The following is a 23600-nucleotide window of genomic DNA, read 5'->3' as shown; positions in this document are numbered from 1 at the left end:
TGGCATTTCCCTGATTGGGGCTGGCTCAATTAATTACTAAATACTGTAAAACCAAGAAAGTCCAGGCAAGTGTACCCTCCTACAGCTGGAGTGAGAGCTATAATACAGGGGTTCCTTCAGGGTCTAAAATAATGTTCATCAACATTAACAAGCATAATACAATTATGCCTCAGAATGTTTTGTTCAACGTGTATTCAGCAATCTCAATTGAGTCAACGACTCTTCATTGTGTCATAGAAAGCTCATTTAATCACACATAGAACCTTCAAATTAATTTAATTAGCAGTATTTACAAAACCAGGGCTAACTAACAAACTGTAGAGACAATGCAGAAAATATTTCCCTTTGAAATAAGAGGGCTAAATGAGTGTACATAAAGCCAAAAATGTGGAGGAACAGAAAGAAAACACCTTTTGTTGAAAATTACGTGTTCAAGCAATGCATTGTGGAAATGGTGGCAGAGGGGTTCTGTTCCTTACAGTATCTAGAAACACAATACAGTACAGTCCTCTGCCTTTGCCATATAAGGCAGTATGAGGGGGAAAAAAAGAAAATGGAAAAAAAAAGCTAATAACAGGAAACTGCTACTGTGCCTACCATTTGTCAAAAAAAAAAAGATTTCTCTTGCCACTTTTGCTTTTTTTTATAAAACTGTCAATCTTTACACTGAATAAAATTACATCTTACACGACCATTAAAACAGTTCTTTGTGAGGTAATTACATAGTTACTCTACGTATACAAAGTAAAAAATAAACAAAATAGCTTTTCTTTCTCTTGTAACAACAATCAAGCATTATTTCCTCCCTATTGTTTAACATCGTCTCCTCATTGAGGCCAAGGTCTTCAAATGCTGAAGCTCAGCTTTCCAGGGCAACATTAGGCAGTTGTCTAAGCTCTATGTCTCTGCTTTTCATTTTACATCAGGACACTGTATTGAATTCATTATTTGTCCAAAGGGGTTAAATCTGAAGTTTTACTTTCCCTGGGCAGTGGGGCCAGGTTATGTTACCCAACGGTACCCAAGACAATCTAATGCTAGTGGTCCTTGGGGCCTGCAGGTATCTCAATCAGCCAGCGAACAGAGAAGTTCTAAAAATCAATCAACTGCAAATGGGAAATAGGAGACTTTTCTGCTACTAAAGATCTTTTCTGCTACTAAAGCTGCACTTGGAAAACAACTCAATACATACCGTCCATCCGAAGATAGACCTCAGATATTGAAGGCACAGAACTAGTCTCAATCAGAGGCCCCTTTCCCTGGTTCTGGTACTGCAGTGGTCCATTTATACCCCGTTAACCCGTCATTCTTTCATAATAGTGCAAATACATATGTGTCAGGTATAATTCTGTCAAAAACTCTTGTAACTTGACATTTGAATACAAAATCTTTAATCTCACTGGTTACAAAATGTTAATACTACAAATAATACATAACTGAAATTTATTCAACCTCACTGAATTCAGTCATCAGACAAATTAGCTATTTATATGGTAACATTATGAAACACTGCAGATCAATAAGTCTCCAGGACTAGGGGATGAGGGCCTCTGGCTGAAGCCTAACTCCTGGACATCTAAAGGATAAAAACTGTGAAGGCCCTTCTTATGTGTAACATTGCAGCACCCATTTCCAAGAGAGTGCCAAGCAATAATAATTCAAGGACAGAAACTGTTGTAGAATCAATTCCAAACAATTCTAAACTCTTTTATCTGATGAATTTATATCTGTGATATACTGCTTATTTCTTACTCCACAGTTAGCTACATCAAGCTGAAATTGGACTTGAGGAGCTGGCAATTCAGTGAATTCTTACCACAGCAAGTGCCACATATCACTGCTCAAATTTCAGGACTTTTGGAATACATACAGAGGCTACAGTAAATACTGTTGTCTGGAAGTAACACTAAATACACATCCTGCCCACGTCAGCTATACTCATCGTACGCTGTTTGAAGTTATTTAAATTCCCCCTCTCCGGTTCCAGGAAGAAACGCTGCAATTTCTGCAAATTGACTGGCTGCTAGACCCCAGAAAATGACTGCAGAGACTACAAATGCACATTTCAACAAGCGGAAGTAGAGCGATGAGTTTTTCCTGTCCAGATGTCCAGGAGGAAAGACTCGTTTTTACTCAAGTACATGTACATGCACATATCTTTAAGTCCTCCCTACAGTCCGTCTAAAGCATGAAGGCTGTATTGTGGTTTATTGCATCATCACTGTATTACTATTATTATGAGTAGTAGAACTCACATAATTATAACTATTATATTATTATTATACTTATTATTGTTGTTGTTATTATTACATTATCTACCATTATGTACAATTAAGTGTGCAAGCAGGGCGCCTTGGATCAGAAGGGTGTGTGCAGATGTGTGACCCGCTGTGTGGGGGAGGCGGGGGAGGGGGTGGTGCTGTTGGGCAGGTGTGGGGTGGAGTCAGACAGCTGTAGCTCCTCCAGCTTCTTAAGGTACTGGTCCCTCAGCGCTAGCAGCTCCTTGTACCGTTGCTCCACAGGGCTCTGCTGCTGAAAACACAGAGACGCACACTTTGACAGGCTGCAGAACCTGATGACTGATATCTATGGTGTAACCAAACACAACTACCTGTAAACAAGACCTATGTAAGTCTCAAGTGTTGATTCAAGCCCCTAATATCAAATGTTACTTAATGTCGCTAATTTCAGACACAAGGCAAGGTGTGCAAACTATACAACAGGTGGCGACATCGATATCTATGAATTCCAGTAAATTTTATTTGTCAAGTTATGGACAGGTACGTTCTGCTTCTCCTGAAATGAGAAACAGCCAATGGTTACTTTACCAAGAGGGTTCAAATGTTACTGCATGACACCAAACTGAATATGTTTTTGTTTAGAAATTCTCATTCAGACGTGTGAGCTTTCACTGGTGCCTGAGGTCAGACGCGGCTCTGTGTGCCTGCTGTGGTGATAAGACTGGGAGCAGCGGCTCCCTGTTGTTTCCTGTGCCGCTGCGCTCTGCATCTGTAATTAAAGCTGGGAAAAGAGGATTTTCTGCTCCACTGAATTGGGACCAAGTGAAGGGCAGGGATCAGAATTCCCCACAGATTAGAGGCTGTCAGACTCTGGAGTCACGGGCCTGCTGCAAGAGCAGGAGTCCAAACTGTCCAAAGTCTCCTCACAGGTTGCATGACTGACCGTTCTGTCACGTGAACATGATCACACATATGATCATCTGCTCTCAGCCCGATCCTCCGATTTCACAGTGCAGGCTCAAAATAATCTTTTGAGCATTTCAAGCGGATTATCTGACGACTTGCACATCTGGAAAACACAGAGAAATGCACAGGATTTGAAGCCTTTGACGCTTCGCGTCTCCGAGCCTTTACCTGTTGTCGAATTCGAGGGTTCCACCGAATGTAGTAAGTCACCCACAACTCTAGATGGCGCATGCTGGCCACAGGGTAGAGTACACAACTGGACTCAGAAGCGTAGAAGGGGTTGATGTAGGTCAGCTGGTCACTATTGATCAGGGACCATAGCGATATGGTCTTTGTCCTCACCTCCTGAAATCAAAAGAAAAAGGGATGAGAAAGACAAGGAGACAAGCATGCATGAGCACACACATGCACACGCACGCACACGTACACACACACACACACAGAAATAAAGAAAGGAAAACAAGACACTACCATAATGTATACACAATGTACAACCACCCTCAGAGTAGACACATAAATCCAACATGTCGCTGTGGTGGCAGACAACATTTGCCTGGCTGTGCTTGGTGCAGTGCCCGAGAATGAATTTTCCAGCTCCCCAAAGTGCATTACACTTCAGCTCAGAGTCAGTGATGCGTCTCCTTTCCGCTCCAGTTCAGACGAAGAGAGATGAGAGAGAGAGAGAGAGAGAGAGGAGAGGGTGGAGAGGCTCGAAGGGCGTCGGACAGACACGCTCCCCCCTGCACCACTTACCAGCCCTTCAGCCCTCTCATTTCAGGTCAATAGTGATTCGAAACCACGAGCATGCTCAGAAAGACAGAATAGAAATCGAACAGGGAAAGCAGACAGCATAGCGTTTTTTTCTGTTCGTGGCGGCGCAGGCTGGCAGACTCACGTTGGCGTCGCGGACGCTCTCGCAGTTGTAGAGGAAGGTGCCGAAGCGACAGCTGTAGAGGTGGTCCAGCACGGTCACTAGGAGGTGCTCATTGAACTCGAAGGCTGTGGGGAACTGGGGCAGTGGGAGAGTGTGTGAGGGAAGGGGGGAAATACAGTGAGCTACATTTGAACTATAATCCTACTAGTGAAACTCCTAATACAGAATAGAGTGTAGTGTGATCAATATACAACATTGTCCAGGTCACAGGATTTAGCATTCAGAACGGCACTATTTATTTAGATCTATTTATTACTTCTTACTACCATAGTAGCATGGTATTGGGGTTAAGGCGCTTGTATTCTGAGGGTTGTAGATTCAGTTACTTGGTGGGGAAATGCCATTGTACTATTGTACTATAAGTATTTAAGCTGAACTGCTTCTGGAAATATCCTGCTGTATATATGACTAACGACTTTATACAATCAAAGTCACCGTAGGCAATAGCGTATACATTTAATCCAATCATGTCATTCATTCCTCATCAGAATGAAAATTGGGAATGGAAGCAGCAGCTATTATTTTATTTACTGTTATTAATGTGAAACTTGGATGGAAATGACCTGCGCTGTGCACAGTTTGATAGATCACGTTAACTGGCGAGGTTAATTTCTTGTGTCCTGAGTGCTCCAGCAGGGCACAGTAGCATTAGTCCCCGAAGGCCGAGTAAAGCTATACAGCATGAGTAATGAGTGCACAGCAGTGCATCTGTAGTGAATGAATAAAAGCTCAATTCATATACAAACATTAATGAGACATAACTCATTTAATTCATGTTAAATTACTAAGTAAAATAAACGATACACTAAAAGCACTGTGGGCATATTCAGCACAGTCGGTTTTAAATAACAGCAGTCAATATTAGGCTTATATTACTGTCACAGCACAGTCAATGTATGCCATAGACCATGTTACAAAGCACAGCACAGTCAATATACAGCACAGTCTAGGTCGGCAAGTAAAGCATAACAGTTCAATGCGTGTCTGTTGGGTACCAACCTGTTTGGTCATCTGCCAGACGCAGTCAATGAACTGCACAAAGATGGGAGACCTGTCTGCATCTGCGTGATTTTTATCTCCATGGCCAATTCTCTACATGCAAAGAACAAGGAAACAGTTCACTATTAAATCTACTTCCAAGGAATTACTTAAAATAATTTCTGTTTTTTTCCCGCAACTCAAATCTAAACAAAACTGATTTCATGTCTTAGTTATTTGCGTGCAACAGTGCCAGGCATTATGTGTTTAACAATGCATTACATTATATTACAACATAATATAAATGTGGCATATTTAGAAATGTATTAAGGCCACAATGTGAAAACGGGACACCACTTAATACTCAGCATCACCCTTATGAGGGTGGCAAAGAGCCACACAAATACACTAGAGAAAGACAGCAGCTTTGAAAGAGCCAAAACAGTCAACAGTCAACTCTCTTTCCAAGAGGAACAGAACAGAACCTTGGACGAAAGTGGCTTTGGACTTACAGAGGCGAACTTGTGTCCGAAGCTGACCCACTCCTTCTCCAGCAGAACCTGGAAGCCCCTCAGCGTGCGGTAGAAGCTGTCCAGCATCAGCATGGCCAGAGAGGTGAGCTGGGCCGTGCGGTCCCAGCCGTCGCTGCAGTGCACCACCACCGAATTCCCTGAGGAGATCTTATCTGCAACCTGGATCGCCCCTGATAGCACCAGCTATCAGAGTGGAGGGGAAAGGAGAGGGAAGGTGGGGATCATACTGACCTGCCAATAAAATTAGCCGATCCATTATTCATCCGACACTGAGCACGCACAGTAAAGCAAAAATACTAATTTTTTATAGTATATGCATGAAGTAATGCTGGAAAAAAATAAGTTGAAGGAGAAGGGTAAGTCTCTTTTTTTTCTAATGCTGTCTTACTGAAGGAGAGCGCTTAAAGCAGTGATGTTGGTACCTTGATGTGCTCCAGCCAGTGTGTAGACTCCAGACTAGAAAGCCAGTGGGACTCCTCTACGTTGGGGTAAACAATGTCCTTCAGCTTCTTCAGTGACTCCCTCATAACGTGGATATTGTGGATGTCCAGGAACACTAGCTCAGCATTCTGGTAGGCATCCTCCCCCTCATAACCACCACCTGTGGCCTGTTGTCATGGACATGGAAGGTCATGTGTCTGAAAACTCATTACATGCATGCACGTACAAAGGCCATCATACCTGCACATGCAAAAAACTACAAATTCTGATCTCTGATCTCTATGTTGGGGCATTTACTGGATTCCCTCTGGCCCGATCACTTGCTAGTCAGTATTCAGTATCAGTCCACTGCATTCCATTCAATTCCACTACAGTCCATGCTATGAGCGTTAGCATCACACAAACAGTATTCTGCCCTCCTCCTTTTTCACTCTACCTCATTTATTTCAGTAGACAGCATGAATAATGAATCAAACAGGCATAAAACACCCACCTACAATGAACAACAGAACACAGCAGTTTACTGTTTTAGTTGACCAAAGGACACTGCTTTCCTGTTTCCTCCCCCTACAACCCGGACCTCTGCCCAAGACCCAACCTTGTTGGCCACAGCGTTGACGTTAGGCCGAGCGTCGAAGATGGTCAGCTTGCTTGTGGTTCCGTTGGTCTCGCGGATAATGTCAAGGTAGCGCTCGTCGTCTTTGTTGCGCTTGCCACTCATGCCCACCAGGGGCTGGCTGCAGCGCGTGATCACCGCCTGGTTGTCCGGGTGGATCCACGAGAGCACCTGGGGTAGGATGTAAAGGAAGGTGATTGATGGAAGGAGCGACCATGGATGAAAGAAAGAAGGATATCTTACAGCAGGGCAGAGGTTTGAATTTTCATGCCACTTCGTTCCCTACGAAATGCAGACAGAGGTGGCGGTAAGGCTTCCGGAAGACTCACTGGGATACGACAGCGGGAACGGAAGGTGGCCACTTTCCGCAGGTCCTCCTCAGTTGCCTTGTATGGGACCATCAGAATGGTGGGATACGTGTCACACAGCTCATACTGCTGGTTGAGGAAAGTGATCCTCCACTTGTCATTGGGCAGGCCCTGCGAGGGGTTATGACACAGGTCACAATGAGAGAGGGATGAGGATGGAGGAAGAGAACGATGAAGATGGAGACAGAGAGAGGGATGAGGATGAAGACACGAAGAGGGATGAGGACGGCGGCAGAAAGAGGAGAGGAAGACTGCAGTCTTTAGATCATACTCTTTCAAAGGGTATAACAGCTGCATGCCAATTCACTGAATAAGACTCCTCCTTCTCACAGGACATGGCACACAGTTTTCACTTCAGCACGGCCATGTTTCACAAACATTTTAATAATATTCCGTTTGGTGAGATCTACACATGTCAAATTAAAATAAAGCATAGGACATCCAGGGAATGTAGGTATTATGGAAAAAGGGGATGCGATAAGAGGAGGGAGATTAAGAGGTGAAGAGGAGGGAGAGGGGGAGGTCTAGGTGGGGAAAATGTGATGTGGAGGATCGGGAATTAAAGAAACTGATTACAGGCACATTAACATTCAAAAAGAGTCTGTAACAGTTTGACTGAGTCAGGTAATAAGCCTCAGCTTTAATACATACAGAAAGTTACAAATTTAGCTATTCATATTTTTTCCCCGAAGCTAACCTTTTCTTCCTATTCTCGTGTGGAGACGTTTGGCTAATTTCAAATCTGTACAAATCCTCTCAGCATCAAACATTACCAGGTTCAAGATTCTCTAATAACCCCAGCTGCCTACACCCGCCCAGTGATCTGTTTCATAGACTCCAATCAGCAAGAAGCTCAAACTGATATCGAGAGGTAAAACATAGCCCAAGCAGAACAGCGATTCTCAGACGTTTGGGCGTCTGCTAGGCAAATACGTAATGTATTCACAGCTTAGCACACTGATACGATTCACAAAGCGCTACCATGCACAGCAGAGACAATACGCAACCTTAATATGAAAGAAAAGGAATTTTTAAATTGTGGCTCTGTGTCATAAAGTGTACTCACGCCCCCCTTCTGACACACTGTTAGCCTCCAGGATAAACATTGGGGCTTTTTCAGTTTGCCTAAAAAGTTAATCCTACGTTTGGTTTATCCCTCTAATCCTGACCACCTAAGTTTATCTGAGCAGAAAATCCCTCTCTCAGTTTGGTAATATCACTGTTCTCGATTCCAATTCTCATTCTTTTATCATTTTATTTTAGTTACAGTTGGTACTGTATGAAAAACATTTACATTTCTGTAAATCTTTATGGTCGATTTCAACGACAGCCTTCAGAATAGCAAATTAAAAACTACAGCAATACTCAGCAGAAAGCATACCTCTGCCACCTTCAGCAATTGTCATAGCAGCCCGAAAATCAGATGATTTAGGCCTTACACCAAGTCAAGTACTACATATCCTATTCAAAGACAAAGATACTGAAAAGTGCAGTCACATAAGCCACTCTAAAAACTGGCAAAGGCAATTTGGTGAGAATATGATTAACTGCTCTTACACCTAAAATATGACAATATTCATTTTCAATGACAAAAAAAAATGTGTTCAATATAACAATTTGATACGTCTATGGTAATTCAGATTGGAATTTGTTGCGCTAGTTCTTCGGGTGGTGCTCAGTGTACCAAACTAAATTTGAATGAAAATGCACAGCAAATCTTATCCCAGACTGGTAGATTTTGTTTCAGTACATCCACAGGCTGATTTATCAGTAAGCAAACCCACAGCAGACAAAGCAAGAAAAAGCAAAGGCTTATGTAAGCTTTCTATCACAAATGCAACAAGGCTTTTTACAACTGAGCATTTACAAATCTGCCTTTTCAAGCACATTACATTTTCTTGGTGTGTGGCCCAAATAAGCACTCCTGCAAATAAAACTTTGTGCTTAAAAAAATATATATCTACTTGCATTTGACATTAGTTAAATGGCAAGGAACATAATTCTAGGCCCCCTTCAGGTGTAAGATCATAAATATGTGATTAGAATGTCATGAATTGAACATTCTAATACAGATGTAACAAGCACTACTGGATATTGTCAGCAATGGAGTTCTAGACTACTGACTTAGAATTTTGAAAAAACATTCCAAAATACCTACTCTTCAAAGGGTAAAATCTGAACAAATGATTACCATAACTATTGCACATTTACAAAAACAAAGCAGATTAAACAGTAAAGAAGGCCTATAGCCTTTTCCGGCTACACTTTCAGGACCTTACCTGCCTTCTGAACTCCTGCATGGGGCTGTACAGACTCCAGCCATTCTCTTCAAACTTCTCCTGGCTCAGAAATGCGAACAGAGACTGGAGACAGAGGAGGTGTCACATGAACAGACCTTACAGAGGGTTTTGGTTGGTGGGACCATCTTACAATATGTTCATTATCATAAATACCTCAATGCATGCAAATTAAATCCACACATATGCAAATGAATCTGAGGGGGGTAACTGAACTGAGATGGAGACTGAGGAGGTCAGTGGCTGTCAGCATGACCAGCACCAGGCCAAGGGCTGCTTAAAATTAGTCAGAAATAACTCTACTCAGAAGAGGTCACGCTGGCACCTCTACATTTCAAATGACACCACGTTACAAGAAATCTGTACAGCCGAATCCTCGGATATGAGACACTGGCGAAAGGACTAAAAAACCCGGCTTGATAGATAATGATATAGGGCCTCTAGATCTAGTGCCTCTACAGACGGATCATCCTACCAGGCCATGAGAGAGTGGGAAGGCATATCGGAATAGGATCTCGAAGATGTCCCTCCTGCTGTGGCCCTCTTGTTTCAGGGCGAAACGTAGATTCCTCATGTCCTGTAACATATGCACATTCAAAAAACGTAAACGGACATGGCACAAATATACACAGACAGACAGACACACGCTTCCTACTCCAAAGGTAATATGCAGATGCCATTCACTCCATCCCGCCTTTTATGTCCATTTATATCCCTGCACAAACAAGTATTGTAGAAAAATACCGGAACACAAGAATGCTCTCACCTTGCAGGTGATGTCAAGTCCGTAGGAGTTCTCTCCCCGACTGCTGGCCCCGCCCATTTTCTCTACTCGACTGATGGCCCCCAGAGGAACGTTGAGGGTAACAGCAGGGTCCTAATGTAAAAGCACTGAATTATTTATATTATAATCCTACGTGCTGTGCAGAGAGGAAGCTGGATGTATCTGCAGTGCCAAACAGCAAGACAAGCCATCTAACAGAAAATCTTTATTTTAGTTACTTCTTAGATATTAGTTAGGCTACCTGTATGGTTCAACTTGGGTTTGGACACTTACAGTAAAGCAAATTATATAATATTTACATATCCAATATATATTATATATACAATAAACTGTGAGAACAATAAAATGATTAAATTACATTACATTACGAATTTAAGAACTGAGCTTCTGTAAGAATCCTTCAGTTAAATATAACTGCAATATATACCTGCTAAAATGTCTCCTCCAAAGCTAGACAACAAACCAGTATGCTGTATTGGTACTAGACAGTACCCTGTAGGCTATGCTTATGGCTGTTTCCACCCACTTCTTCAGTAGAAATGGAAGATATAAATAAAAATCTTTTGTTCCCCCTCCTTTGAACACCCTCAGTCATGGACTGATGCGTGACTTGGGTATGAGAACGTGACCCAGAGATATTACCCAAAAGACTTTTTCAGGTGTCTCATGTCATACATATTGTTGTCTTTTTGACTGCCATTACATACCCTCTGGTCATGTATTGTTCTCTGAACAAGCATCAAGTTAAATGGGAATGTCTTTGTTATGCTATATTTAATGGATTCTAAATTCTGTTCACGTAAACTTTAACAAAATATCCTACTTGCTTTAATTTAGAACTGAACACACTTACACCAACAACATCTTGCAGGCAACATTTGTCACCTTTTCCAAAGCTTTCATTTCCCCAAGGCCCTCATTCATGGAACACACTATAGTTTTTACCTTTCCCAAACTAGAATTCATGCTGCCATGGCAACTGGCCCAGCAACACTAAAACAAATCTGAAAACACAGCTGAGGTGCCCGTGGGCTCATGCCAACCCAGATGGTGCCAGAAAGGAGATGAAAAGGTTCTGATGTGGGAATTTAGTAATCTGCGTTCCACATTTTTCCGTGGTGCTGCTGGAGAAACGTTGCTTTCATAAAAGTAATGTGAAAAATAATCCACCAGCGGAGCAGGATTACGCCCTCAGGTATTCTTTCTCTGAATAATGACAACCAAGTAGCTATCGGTGCTTTCAAAACCCACTGCTGCCTACACTTGAAAGAATGGCAGGTGCCCTGTAATTAAACTGTGAAGGCACATATAAAACTGATTCATACTCTGACAAAGGTCAATTGACTTGATATCATAGCCTCTACAAAAGTTCATGAGATCTGCCTACTTTTAAACACTTCTACTATAGATTGTGGTCAAATGTGTGGATGTTCCTGAAGTCTTGAAGTGGCCTGGCTGGCACGTCCAGCTAAAGACCAGTTCGTTGATGAATTGACACATCCCACATGCCACAAAATCTCCTAATGGTATTTTGGATGCTAAAGCCTATTTACTACAAATTTCATTCTAGCAATCACGTCAGCATTAAGAAGTCATGGACGTTTTAATTTCATTCAATACGGTCTTCTCTCCATGGCCTAATTTCTGGCACAGTAACATTCTGTTGTGGTGGTGTCTTTGGGAAATATGTTGTTACTGACAGTTATCAAAGAACAACGTAATTACAGGGAATGTTTGTGATCGGTTACAAGTTGTGTCCTGCATGTTTGTCTTCTTGCCTTGCGCACCCAATCAAAAGCCGCTTTTCCACTGTAGGGCCGAACCGTTACCAGGGCCACTCCGAGCCATTCCGCGCTGCTCAGTAGGCCTTCCGTTTCCACCGTCAGGCTGCTAAAACCAGGACTAGGAAGTATCTAGTGAGGACAGCAAGTGATGCGGTGGATCAGCGACCGCGTCCCGTTGTGAACGTAATATGCACCAGTTGTTGTCGTCGCTCCCCATACTGTTTTATTTTTGTTATGTTATGTTTCGTTGGCTGATGAAACGGACGAGGATTCTGTGTATTTTGGTCTGTTTTTGGTTTTTCTTTTTAGCGTATCCTCCACTGACCATCACAGTTGCATGCATTCAAAAAACTACTAACTAACGCTTACATTAGCCTACAGTGTGAAATATCCACATTATATAATACCACTAACCTATTTAAAGACTCTCAATACAAAAATAACGTGTATAACCGAAAGATTTTGAGCAGTAATACTTACATAGCAATGATGAAATTTTATCTGTGTTCAGACAGAGACAGTAAATAAACGAGTTCAATCCGCTTCTGTTTTGCTCCAGAAAACGATGTCAGATAGGTCTATCAGCAAATATACGGCTTAGCTATGCCCAGAAGTCCTCAATAATAGTATTTTCCAAGAAATTACGAAAAATCGTTAACGTTTCTGCAGCATCTTAATGCGTAAGTGAATGCAATGATAAGAACATTTTCGGTTACGCTGACCTATAAAACGCTATTCCAAAAGCAAAATTAGACGTTATCCATCGTTAGAAAGCTTATAGGCTAATCTCACCTAGCTACTGAATAAATAAACTGTCAATCAAACCAGACTGTACTAAAAACGGCAACAACGCCATAAACAATACGTGTGGTATTAGCCTATGCACAGCTATTTTGAATGTACCCAGGCATCAAAAATGCGCGAAATATATTTCATAAACGGATTGTCCAAGACAATATATAACCACTCAGTCACAAAAGGGACATCTCTACGCGTAAAACCAATGGTAAGGTTATGTAGCCTATTTATTCAATATTTAGTCCCAGATATTGACTGTAGAATGACATGGTATCATTTTTTAAAACTTTGTCCCGTTTATTTCGTTATTCAGTGAGCAGCGTTTTCACTGCTGTATATCTTATGGCTATTGTCGGGTTTATCTTGTTGCTATGACGGAATACGATTTTTGACTGGCATTTTTATTTATACTAGCTTCTCCACTGACCTAGCTTACGGAAGAGGACGTGAAGAGACCGTATGCAGAGTCACAAAACTGACGTAATGTGAAGCCAATCAGTGAATACGTCATTAAGCCTGCCCACCCGAACGGTTCTGCTGCACTGAGCACGGTTGTCTAACCGTGCCGAAAATATCGTGCTGGGCACGGTTTGTAATCGTTCCGTGCCAAACCGTTTCCAGGTGGAAACACCATTGGAACCGTTCCTCTCCATGCTCAGAACCGTTAGGCCCTGCAGTGGAAAAGGGGCTATAGAATACTTCTGAGTGAGGATCGATGCTGTTCCCTAGCAATGCAATTCCAGATCGGAATTTTGAAAAAAACACAAAAAATGAAAACAACTAAAAACAACTACTGGGGAGTTAGCCAGGCTAATTTTCATATCAATCCGCACTGTAAAATGCATTATTATGCAAAGATAAAGTAAGTGACAAAAAATAATTTGCCGTCATTGCATGTTTAGAGTAATTCCAGTACGGTCCTTTGAAAATGCTGTAGAGAGTAATTATTGTTGGGTAAAAATACATTTCTCGAGATATTTTCATTTAATATTAATTAAATAAATAATATGAAATTTTAACGTGAACTATCACTTAAAAAATTCTTTTTAAAAAATCTCAGTTTCAGCTGTATTCCGGATCACAAGAGAGGGAAAATGTCAATTCAGTGACAGTTACTTCATATCCATGCTCTGAGTGTCAGGTAAAGAGCTCATTTGCTCTGCACTGATCGGAGATCAGTACTGTTGAGGGGAGTAGGGAATAACTGCAATGACAGCAATCTGTAAACCGGGGGAATCTGAATTCCTCATGGACTAGAATAAATTTGTAACAGGCTGCTTACTAAGCACACTGTTGACACGCTACTGCTGAAATGACAGCTCTGGGTGGATCAAACAGCCCTTTGACAAAAAAAAGTTATCATTAGTCTCAGTTCTGTCCTTTGTAATTACTGATAGCACCATAGTTTTGATCAGCTCACCACATGCATCACCACAGCAATCTAGTCAATTAGATACATTCCTTATGAAATGCCTATTCCCCCTCCAGCAATGAGATCTACCCATATACACTTACCATATCAGTGCTCTTAAAGAAGAGTTTGTAGTTGGTGATGAATACTTTTCCTTTCACAGCCCCACTGAAGGGACATATGTAGATGAGGTCTTTGTCTGTGAACAGGAAGCAAGCCCCAAGGTTAGCAAGCTCTGACAATGCACTTACCCCACCATCTGTAGACGCAAGAACCATTTAACCATCTCCAGACACTATACAAAATTAACCATCTATCAGACTCTGCACACAGCGATTTGCCTTCAGCAAATACTACACACTGATGCTGTCCTTAACAGAAAATACAATACACAAGGCCTCATCACACCAAGTACAGGCACTGAACTGCCCTACATACACGTACATACACCGAACATTACTTTCCACACACAGCACATACAGACACTGCACTCACAGATATCTCCTTCACAGACATGACACATTCTGAGGGGCCATAATCACAACTTCTCCTAGCCACCCACTTCCCCCTCCCCAAAACATATACACATACTCATGCACACACGTGCACACACACATATAAATTCTCTCTCTCATACAACTTTCTGATCCTCAGCAATTCACAAAGCATAAGTTTGTGAGGTAGCGACTGGCAGCTCAGGAGATGCTAGCCTTACATGCTTTCACTACGAGTTCCCCTTCCATCGTCCGCATTTCTCTGTGATCCTCCACAGTCTGATTACAGATGGCAGGTCACAGCTACTGAGAGAAAAGGGGAACTGCGATCGAGCAACTGAATGCAAAAGCTAAAGAACAAAGTCGGTCTCTAAAATCAGTCTGAGAGGCACTTGTAGAAATATTTACTTTTATTTCTTTTTAAAAGGAGTATTTGTTTACACCGGCATAGTTAAATTACCTTAAGGGTACTCAAGATAACAGCCATTTTCATGAGGTAAATGAAACCAAGAGGACAATCCAGCAGTCAAATTTCTTTCTGGCGTTAGATTGTTCGTTTATCTATTGAAATGCTTTATTTTATCTGAAAATAGTGCTCTCTAATTGTTAGTTCTGTCAAATCTGCATTCTTGAGGAACTTACAAGATTCTGCAGCAACTACCAATCTAAATAAGCATCCTTAACAAATACTGGAAAAGGATAAAAACGAGCTCAGATAGATACTTCATTTCACATAAGCTAATTACTGTTGTCGTAAAAAAAATTCCCTGTGAAAGGATGGGGGATTTTACTGAAACAATAGTTTTTGTGAAATCAATATTCTCAAAGAGCAACACAACAAAATTATGCCACTATCACCCAGTTATACTATTCATCTGAGATATTATGTTTCAGTATGAGCACTGTCAGGACCAAAGGGATGTTCTTGAACAGTTATCTTATTCACCTCAATCATAAAATGCCCAATTTCATCTATTCTTCATTTCATGAGACAAAAAAAAGCACATAACATTTGCATATACAATACATTGGTAATTTTGCAGTCTATCTGTAAGAGGAAATAAAGCAGATGATAATGGTTGCAGCCATGATGAGGTTTACAACTCACCTATCACTCTCTCCTCTCCTGGCAATAAAGGCACATCTGTGAGTGGCTCCATCCTAAGGCTCTCTCGCGATGCCTATCATCAAGAGAAGAGAAAACCAATTAGTTCGATTCCATCCTACAGGTGCACAACCGGCAGACATATAACTAACAGTTTACAGCAGCAATGCTTGCACAATGTACACAGTGGTTAAAATCAGCTATTTGTAACTTGTACGACTGCCCTGTCAAGTATGGCAATGGGTAAAAATTCATGCAGTTTCAAAAGCAGTAGTATGCCAGACTGAAAGAATACACTTTCAGAGTGAAAGGAGAGTGAGTGAAAAAGAGATGGAAAGAGAAAGATGGAGAGGGAACCAGTTTCTTTTAGCATGTCTAACAGTGAGCAGCCCATATCCAGGCCAACTGCCCCTGGGCCGTTTTCCTGCTCACTCACAGTTAAAGGTCAGTGAACTGGAATGTGGACTAGAGTACAGAGTACATAGCGGTAGAGCAGCTACAGAGCAGGGCAGAGCACAGGCTTGTGGGTAATCCCATGGTCCCAGACTCACGACGGCTAATGGTTCCCCTGAGAAGGGAAAGACGGTGGAGAAACACTCGTGCCAATTTGAAGATATTGAACAATAGATTTTATAAACTGTGAAGAACAATGAAAAGGAGAAACGAGAAGACGAAGAGAATCTCAGACAGAAAGCACGAGGTAAGGAGAACAGTCTTCCTGTAAAAGCCCCTGGGGCATAGGGCATCAGAGGCTGCTGAGGAAAGTCAGGAGACCGTGACTCAGGTTGGCAGGGATTCGGACTGGACATGAACACCAGTGACATCACTTCACCAAGCCCAAATTTCTGCGTCTCATCAGCTAGCCAGCCAGACCACAGAAGCCTTACCAAAACAGGGTGGGTATCCTCAGCAAACAGAAGAGAGGTGTCCTAATGTGAACCACTGGGCAGTTTGTCTTTAACAGAACACAGTCTCACCAGCTGCTGGCCTTGGAATATTGGAACACTCCATAGATATAGCTTGTAAATAGGAATACACTCTAAATAAATATGAGGGATAAAAAAGCCAGATTACTCATCAGATGTGTGCACTTATTAGTTATTGGTTTCACGATGTAAACAAAAATACTGATCCTTGTCATTTTGCTAATTATAATTTCTTGTGAATACAGCAAAGAGACTGAAGTACAAGACTGATTATCTGAATGGATCCTGCGCACAGTAAAACATAGGACCAACTGCAAGACACTATAGAGCGATGGTACTTTATGATAAACAAGCTTATTTCTGCTTCACTCACCTGCACTTGGAGCAAACCTACTGGCACCAAGGTTGGGTATTATACAGAGGCTGCCAGTTTTTAATTGATCCTTTGTTTTGGCATCTGTGCTGCATTGTTCTTTATACAGCCTGGGCATGAGTCTGCCAGCATTGTAGAATTATTTGTTATTTGGCATCTTTTACTAGCATCTAATGAGCCCTGTTTAACACTCTCTGCAAATGCCCAATGGGTGGAGAAGAGCAAGAATGCTACCTTTGACACAATGTACTGCTGCCCAGACTCCCACAGAATTCGCCCCCTCAATACATACAGCAGCTTATATATTTAAGAAAGAGGGAAGACTGATGGTTAAAATGGAAGAAAATATCAACTAAATAATCGCTCTCACACAATATGTCAGAACACTAGATATGTTTGAACAACCTCCAATTTCCAATACACCATCCTGAATGTATGCACACAGGACACCCAAAAAATCCTTATTATATCAAAGCAGCTTCTACCAGCATAGATTTAGCAGATTATTCTGGTCACCCAGCTGGAAAACATGTGATCCTACCATTCATGCAACAGGACGCAGCCCACTGTGGCCATTCTATACGTATGCCTGTTAGAACCCCCTGATGTGACCCTCCCATACAGACAGAGAGGTGGCTCAATACATTTAATGTCTCTTTATGGCAGCTTTCAGTAGCACAAACAAATGGACCAGAATATCTCTTGTTGTCACTGCAGTTTCATTACTTATTAATAGTGCAAGAATCAACTTCTTCATTACATTACTTGCATTTAGCAGACGCTCTTAACCAGAGTGACCTTCTCAATTTTTTTTTTACATAGCTATATAGCCTACATATAATTTTTTTTACATACCCATTTATACAACTGGACATATACTGAAGAAATTTTAGTTTAAGCACCTTGCTCAAAGGTACAACGGCAGTGGGAATCAAACCTGCAACCATAAGATTACAAGCCCAGTTCCCTAACCATTATGCTACACCACAAAATGAAATGCATGCACCCCTACAGATACTGTCTGGCAAGACAGAAGCACAAAGTAGGAGAGAAAAAAAGTAGACACTGCCATTTTTTCACTGGTGAACAGAAGCGGATGTAACTCCCTTGCTTCAACCAACCAGAGCAGTAGAGGGGATTACTCCAACATGCCGTATCAGGGTACTACATTTAGGACAAAGTAGCGGTTTCTACTCTTTTCCACGACTTAAATGCCAGGACCTTATTGGTAGGATTGCCACATCCAGACCACAGCTATGCTTAGTTTCACAGAAAATTGTGTAACATCAGCTCCAAATTTACTGTAATTACAAGTGTAAAATGTATGCATCACTGTGGTTGCATCAACTTGATGAAATATGCTATTCAAATGAAAATCATTTAAAAACATAAATACAAATTTTCTGTAAAAATATACTATGGTATTATTGTATAATGGTATGTCTGTACACAATATGTTTTCAGTTAAAAACTGTTATTTAAAGGAAGCTGGCAACAGGCAGAGGCAGTCACAGATCCTCATTTCCAGAGACTTTAATCTGCTGTGACTGCATCATTAACGCAAATGAAAGACTCAAAGAGACCGCAGATAATAAAATCACATGTGGGGGTCTTGCTGCTCACAAGTCCAGGGGGCTCCTGGGTGGTGTACCCACATGAGGTGCAAATTATAAGCATACAGCAGTGATGCACCCCACAGAGAGAAAATAATCAGAAGATAGCTACATGCATTTCCTGCCTGCTTGGATGCATGCTCCTGAATTGATAGAGGATAAATCAGGACTAAACTAAAAAGATGTCAAAACTTCTGATTAAGACAGAAGTCCTATGGAGAAATTTGACAATATACTGTGTCACTGGGACACACACGTAATGAAAAAACCTGCGACGGACATGGTACAGAACCTCTCTTGTGAGCAACATCAGCTGATTGTGGCCTCCTGCCAAACCTCAATAGAGAGCCTTCTCACACACAGCTGTGAAAATCAATTTAATGGAAAAGTACCCAGGTTTCATTTGAATCGACTTGATTTGGTTTTCTTGACTAATTCACTTTCGGTGAATCTGCTTATTTAAACAAGCAGCCTAGATGAGGGCACTTCTTGATGGACAGACGTGATGTACGCGCTTGATTGAAGCCATAATATAGCTAAGTTCTTTCTTCAATAGATTGCAGACACACTGCAGGTGTGCACTGAACTAAGCTCCATACCACAGCATAGCTTCTGTCACTGAACACATTAATGCATCAACATAAATTACATATGAGCTTATTAGGATTCCATTTCAAGAGATTAATCCTTGATAAATGTTGACTACAGTTAACCTCAACAGAACGATGAGAAATACGTTCCATAACATCAAAACTGTGGGGAAAAAATTCTTAAACCTCACTGATGTTTTACCAAGTATCTGCTTTGATGTTCAGGGCAAATGCTGAAAGTTTCCATAGAAAAACAATGAAAACAAAAGACATTCAGGCACCCACAAGCAGGAAACTGTTTTGCAAAACCAAAAAAAAAAAAAAAACTACCTCAAGACCAAAAAAGAAAAGCTGAAAGAAAACGAAAAAGCGGTTACATGGGGATATAGGCTACTGTATGATAAATGACAATTAGGCTAATAGGGACAATGAATTGAATCAGGTGGGTAGTCACTGAAAACACAAAATATGTTAAAGTAATTACAACTCAATGACTTGCCACCTCATAACCTGTGGATTCAGATAAAAGTATGGTCATGCTTCAACATCAAAGTGATGGAACTGACATACACACACACTGTAAAGATCAGTGGCTCTAACTGAAAGATACTGACAAAGTAAATTACATAGTAGAAGGAAACAGGCTGGAATCTGAGTTCAAAGATAGCGAGGCGTAGTTCTTGTGGAGCTATATCACACGGCATCCATTAGGAAACATTTAAAAAGTTCAACGTACCAAAACAAAATTATAGCCTATAGTATTTTGGAAATGCTTAAAATAAAAAATTTGGGGTATACATAGTTTCTCTCTTTGGTACATTAATTATCATTAAGATAGAGTCTGATAAGGTATTAAGAAAAAAAAATGCTTAATGAGCATGAAATAAATTTTACTTTAGGTCATAATGTCATCCTTTCCCCTATAGTTATCACTCATGGAGAGTTTCAACTGCGGAAATTTGGGAATTTGAGTGCTTCATTTTGTTAGATTAAGCCTCGTTAAGCAGTCTTCTTCTTACGCACTTTAGAATGACCCCTTCAGCCATCGTAAGAGCACTTAATGAAAGGCAATACAAGACCGGCTGAAGTAGGCAGTAAAAGGCTACAATGTTAAAACCAGCATCATTAATTTGAGGGTCAGATGCAGTAATCTGGGAATCTACTGAATTCCATCCAACAAGAATGATATTTTAAAGGATTTATACATGAAAAAAACACAAATGAAAATATTTTTTTGCCAATCAAGGACCTGTAACATCCTTGCATTATCAAAATTAATATCTGCATGGTGTCTGAGACCTAGCCTCTAATCATAAAGAACGGACCACACAAGGCAGACAGATAACAGATGACCACAGTGGTGCTAGATTAGCCTAAGTCTACTGGCACAATCTGTGCCTGTGCTTGGTTGGTAACTGCTAACTGCATAAGATTTGCTTGAGGGAATCCTGTAAACACAAGATGTTCACATGATTGCTTCTGATAATTGTCTATTCCTCTTTAAATAAAACATAGGCAACATCAGATTTACAGACGATGTCTGAAAAGAGGTCATAGAGCCATCATGCTGTCAACTAGTTCCATCATCATATTAGAATTCTGAAATCAGTAACATGCACCTTCTATAAAATGAATGCGCAGCATAGACAAAGTATGGTGGAACAGCACAACAGCCCTAATAAAAGAAGAGGCGGGGGTTTCCGGTCGATCAAGTCAGCTGTTGATCACACCAAGGCGGAAAAAAACACAGTTCAAGTTTCAAGTTACCAGTTTAACTAGCTATATATAGCACAGCAGAGAGCACTTAAATGATTCCGCTACACTGCTGTGCAAGCAGCACTATTGAAGGCTCAATATCTCACACAAAAGGTAACTTACATCAGTGCACAATATCAACAGCTCGAGTTTAACGGGTCTTAACAAAAAAAACTGAAGAGCAGGGAGAGACAGTGACATTTAGCGTATAAAGTAAAGTAATGTTTTACACATAGGCCTACACATACACATGTTGTGTGAACACACTGGATATAACAAAACACTCTGTTGATAATTCTAAATTATAATCCCATTAATGTAGGGATGCAAAATATATAAATTATCATACACTGGCAATAACTGATACTTGCCCTGGTTGTTTTGGCTGATGCCTTCCTGTTTTAAATTACGGCACAAATGCAAACTGCAACTGCAAGTTTCCACATACAAGAACTAGACGACCACAGACAGCAACCTGACAAATTTTACTTGCGTAACAAAACATTTAAATGTGCTTACTTTGCTAGTGTGTTTGGCAACACAACAACTAGGCCATAGATTTAGGCCACCCTTCTTTTATTCATTTTGCTTTGGGGGCCCCGAGCTCAACTGATGGTTATCTAGATGAAATTCCAAGGTTTGACGTGCTCTCCGTAGGCTTGTGTTTGTTTTCAGGTGAACTACTGTTTTAATATTAGTAACCAATCATATCAATCACACCACCATTTGGCACTTAAATCTAGGCTGGTATAAATAACATTTAAATATGTGGACAAAAGAACATCTTAGCCTTAGACAGAACATAATATTATGCAATGATAAAAATGGCAGTGGGCTCATGCTATGACAGTGAAATGACCCACGTCGGCTCAATTCCCCTGCAGCCATAATGGCTCGTTTCTGTTGACCCCCATTAGTTTGCAGGGTATGGCATAGAAACGATTTTCATTAATTCTGGTTTTACAGTGGACAAATTCAGTCATTTCATTTTTTTAAAATTTCATTTCAGAAAAGACATGACCATGAAGCCAGTTCTGACATATCGTCTATGGTTCAGGGCATTAATCAAGCTATAACAAATATAGATTGCGTAAAAAGAGATCTAATCAATCCTTCCAGTTACAGAGAAGGGAGTGGAAATATTAACAAGTGGCATATTGTTAGACCAGATTTAGTATCTTCTAGTATAAGGAGATCAGGGAGGAAAGGTAGGATGAGGGTTTCATGAAGAACTTGCTACAGATAAAATGTATTACCAATACACATGGTTAGAGCTATCAACCACACCTTCTGAAGCAATAGCAATGACAAATGAGGAAATTTGTAATGAATTCAAGAGTGAAATACACAGGCCAAAAAAATATTAGGCCTGCTTAAAGGATGAAGTTTATACACAGACAGACAGTTTAGCAGTACACTAATAAAGCTTCATAAAGGTTTGGCTGTTTATCATCCACCTTCTTACACAGTCCATAGTTAAATAATATTTAAAGAAGGCTAATAATTTGATCTGCCAAATCAAATACTTTAGAAATCTTTTTTTTTTTAAAAAGCTATCTATGACCAATGAATGACAGTGCCACTATGTATAGTCAGCATTAGCTAAAAATGTCATTTAGCTATAACCTTCACTGCAATAGTTGTGGTGCTATGATTGAAATGTTACGGGACAGGAACCGCATAAAAATTAGGGCTAAAGTGTGTCGTCTGCTCCGTACTAATACTGTGTAGCCAATTTAAGCAAATCGTCGATATCTAACTGATTAGAAACGCACTGAAATGATACCGCTGTGTCACGTCTGGACTTGCGCTCTTTAAAAGACGTTTCAAAAAACGAGCTTGTAGCTAACTACTCAGTCGGTCATTGTTTAAAGTAATTGCATCTTCCTAACGTAACGGAACGTTATAGTTTTTCGTAGGGGGTACCACGTCGCTTTCTGACCTGGTAAGAAATTATCAAAAGCAATTTCAGTAAACATACTTTTATTCGATCTGTTTGTTTTAATGTGTGAGAGATCAATACATACTAAATCTGGTGTGTGAAATATCCCACATTGTGTCGAAAATGACTTAAAACGCGTGGCAGTAAATTGGTAAGATTAACGTTCTGGAAGTTGAAAATAAATAAACCCTATAAAAGAAAACCTATGAATTATAACAAGGACTTGTCATAGATGTGTCAACAGAAGTACGAATGGTAGCACCAAAACATTATTAGAATGCAAAATTATAATAAAATCTCTAAACTTTAACTTCACCTTCCAACTACAACCCATCATTCCGTCCAGCGAGCCCACATTCATTGAAGCAAGCAATGGGGACCAGGAACTATCTCAGGCCCAAAACTGTGATCTGTCATTTTAATGTGCCTATATGCTCCAGAAAATAACTTGCGCCACTCAAGGGTTTACGGGACATAACTGTTTTAGAAATAAATTTTAAGCCGCAAATTCCCCTACTGTACTTACCTAGAATCTGCGATTCCAGTCTTCTGTTCCTGATTTTCTTCGTGTTTTGCACCGCTATGAGAGAGAGAGCGAGAGAGAGCGGAGAGATGGCTCAAAGTCATGTGACACCCTCCGGCACACAGATTG

At 40.8% G+C, this 23600-nt stretch overlaps 1 protein-coding gene across 3 annotated transcripts; it reads right to left on the bottom strand.

The window, feature by feature from the left end:
- Nucleotides 1-259: 259 nt before the first annotated feature.
- On the bottom strand, nt 260-23600 carry mtm1 (myotubularin 1). Of its 3 annotated transcripts, XM_064328455.1 has the most exons (15): nt 23475-23536; nt 15753-15825; nt 14866-14947; nt 14255-14349; nt 10140-10250; nt 9849-9950; nt 9356-9439; nt 7038-7187; nt 6691-6879; nt 6074-6259; nt 5631-5834; nt 5140-5232; nt 4102-4215; nt 3375-3551; nt 260-2532 (listed from the first exon to the last, which is right to left on the bottom strand). In XM_064328455.1, the coding sequence occupies exons 3-15, from the start codon at nt 14900-14902 to the stop codon at nt 2359-2361; spliced, it is 1716 nt and encodes a 571-aa protein (XP_064184525.1). In that variant the 5' UTR covers nt 14903-14947; nt 15753-15825; nt 23475-23536; the 3' UTR covers nt 260-2358. The 3 variants fall into 3 exon arrangements, with proteins under 3 accessions (XP_064184525.1, XP_064184523.1, XP_064184524.1); XM_064328453.1 differs by lacking the exon at nt 14866-14947 and having other exon boundaries at nt 23475-23600; XM_064328454.1 differs by lacking the exon at nt 14866-14947 and having other exon boundaries at nt 260-2529; nt 23475-23600.

Source organism: Anguilla rostrata, chromosome 3 (assembly GCF_018555375.3).
Source record: "Anguilla rostrata isolate EN2019 chromosome 3, ASM1855537v3, whole genome shotgun sequence".
NCBI classification, from domain to species: Eukaryota; Metazoa; Chordata; class Actinopteri; order Anguilliformes; family Anguillidae; genus Anguilla; species Anguilla rostrata.
This window is presented reverse-complemented; position numbering and strand designations above follow the sequence as displayed.

Excerpts from the sequence above, each read along its gene's own strand:
- mtm1 (XM_064328453.1), bottom strand. The coding sequence starts at position 15,804 with ATGGAGCCACTCACAGATGTGCCTTTATTGCCAGGAGAGGAGAGAGTG. Across the intron at positions 10,251-14,254 it reads TCTTTAAGAGCACTGATATG|GACCCTGCTGTTACCCTCAA; the intron begins GTAAGTGTATAT and ends CTTTTACATTAG. Across the intron at positions 4,216-5,139 it reads TCTGGCAGATGACCAAACAG|TTCCCCACAGCCTTCGAGTT; the intron begins GTTGGTACCCAA and ends CCACTGCCCCAG.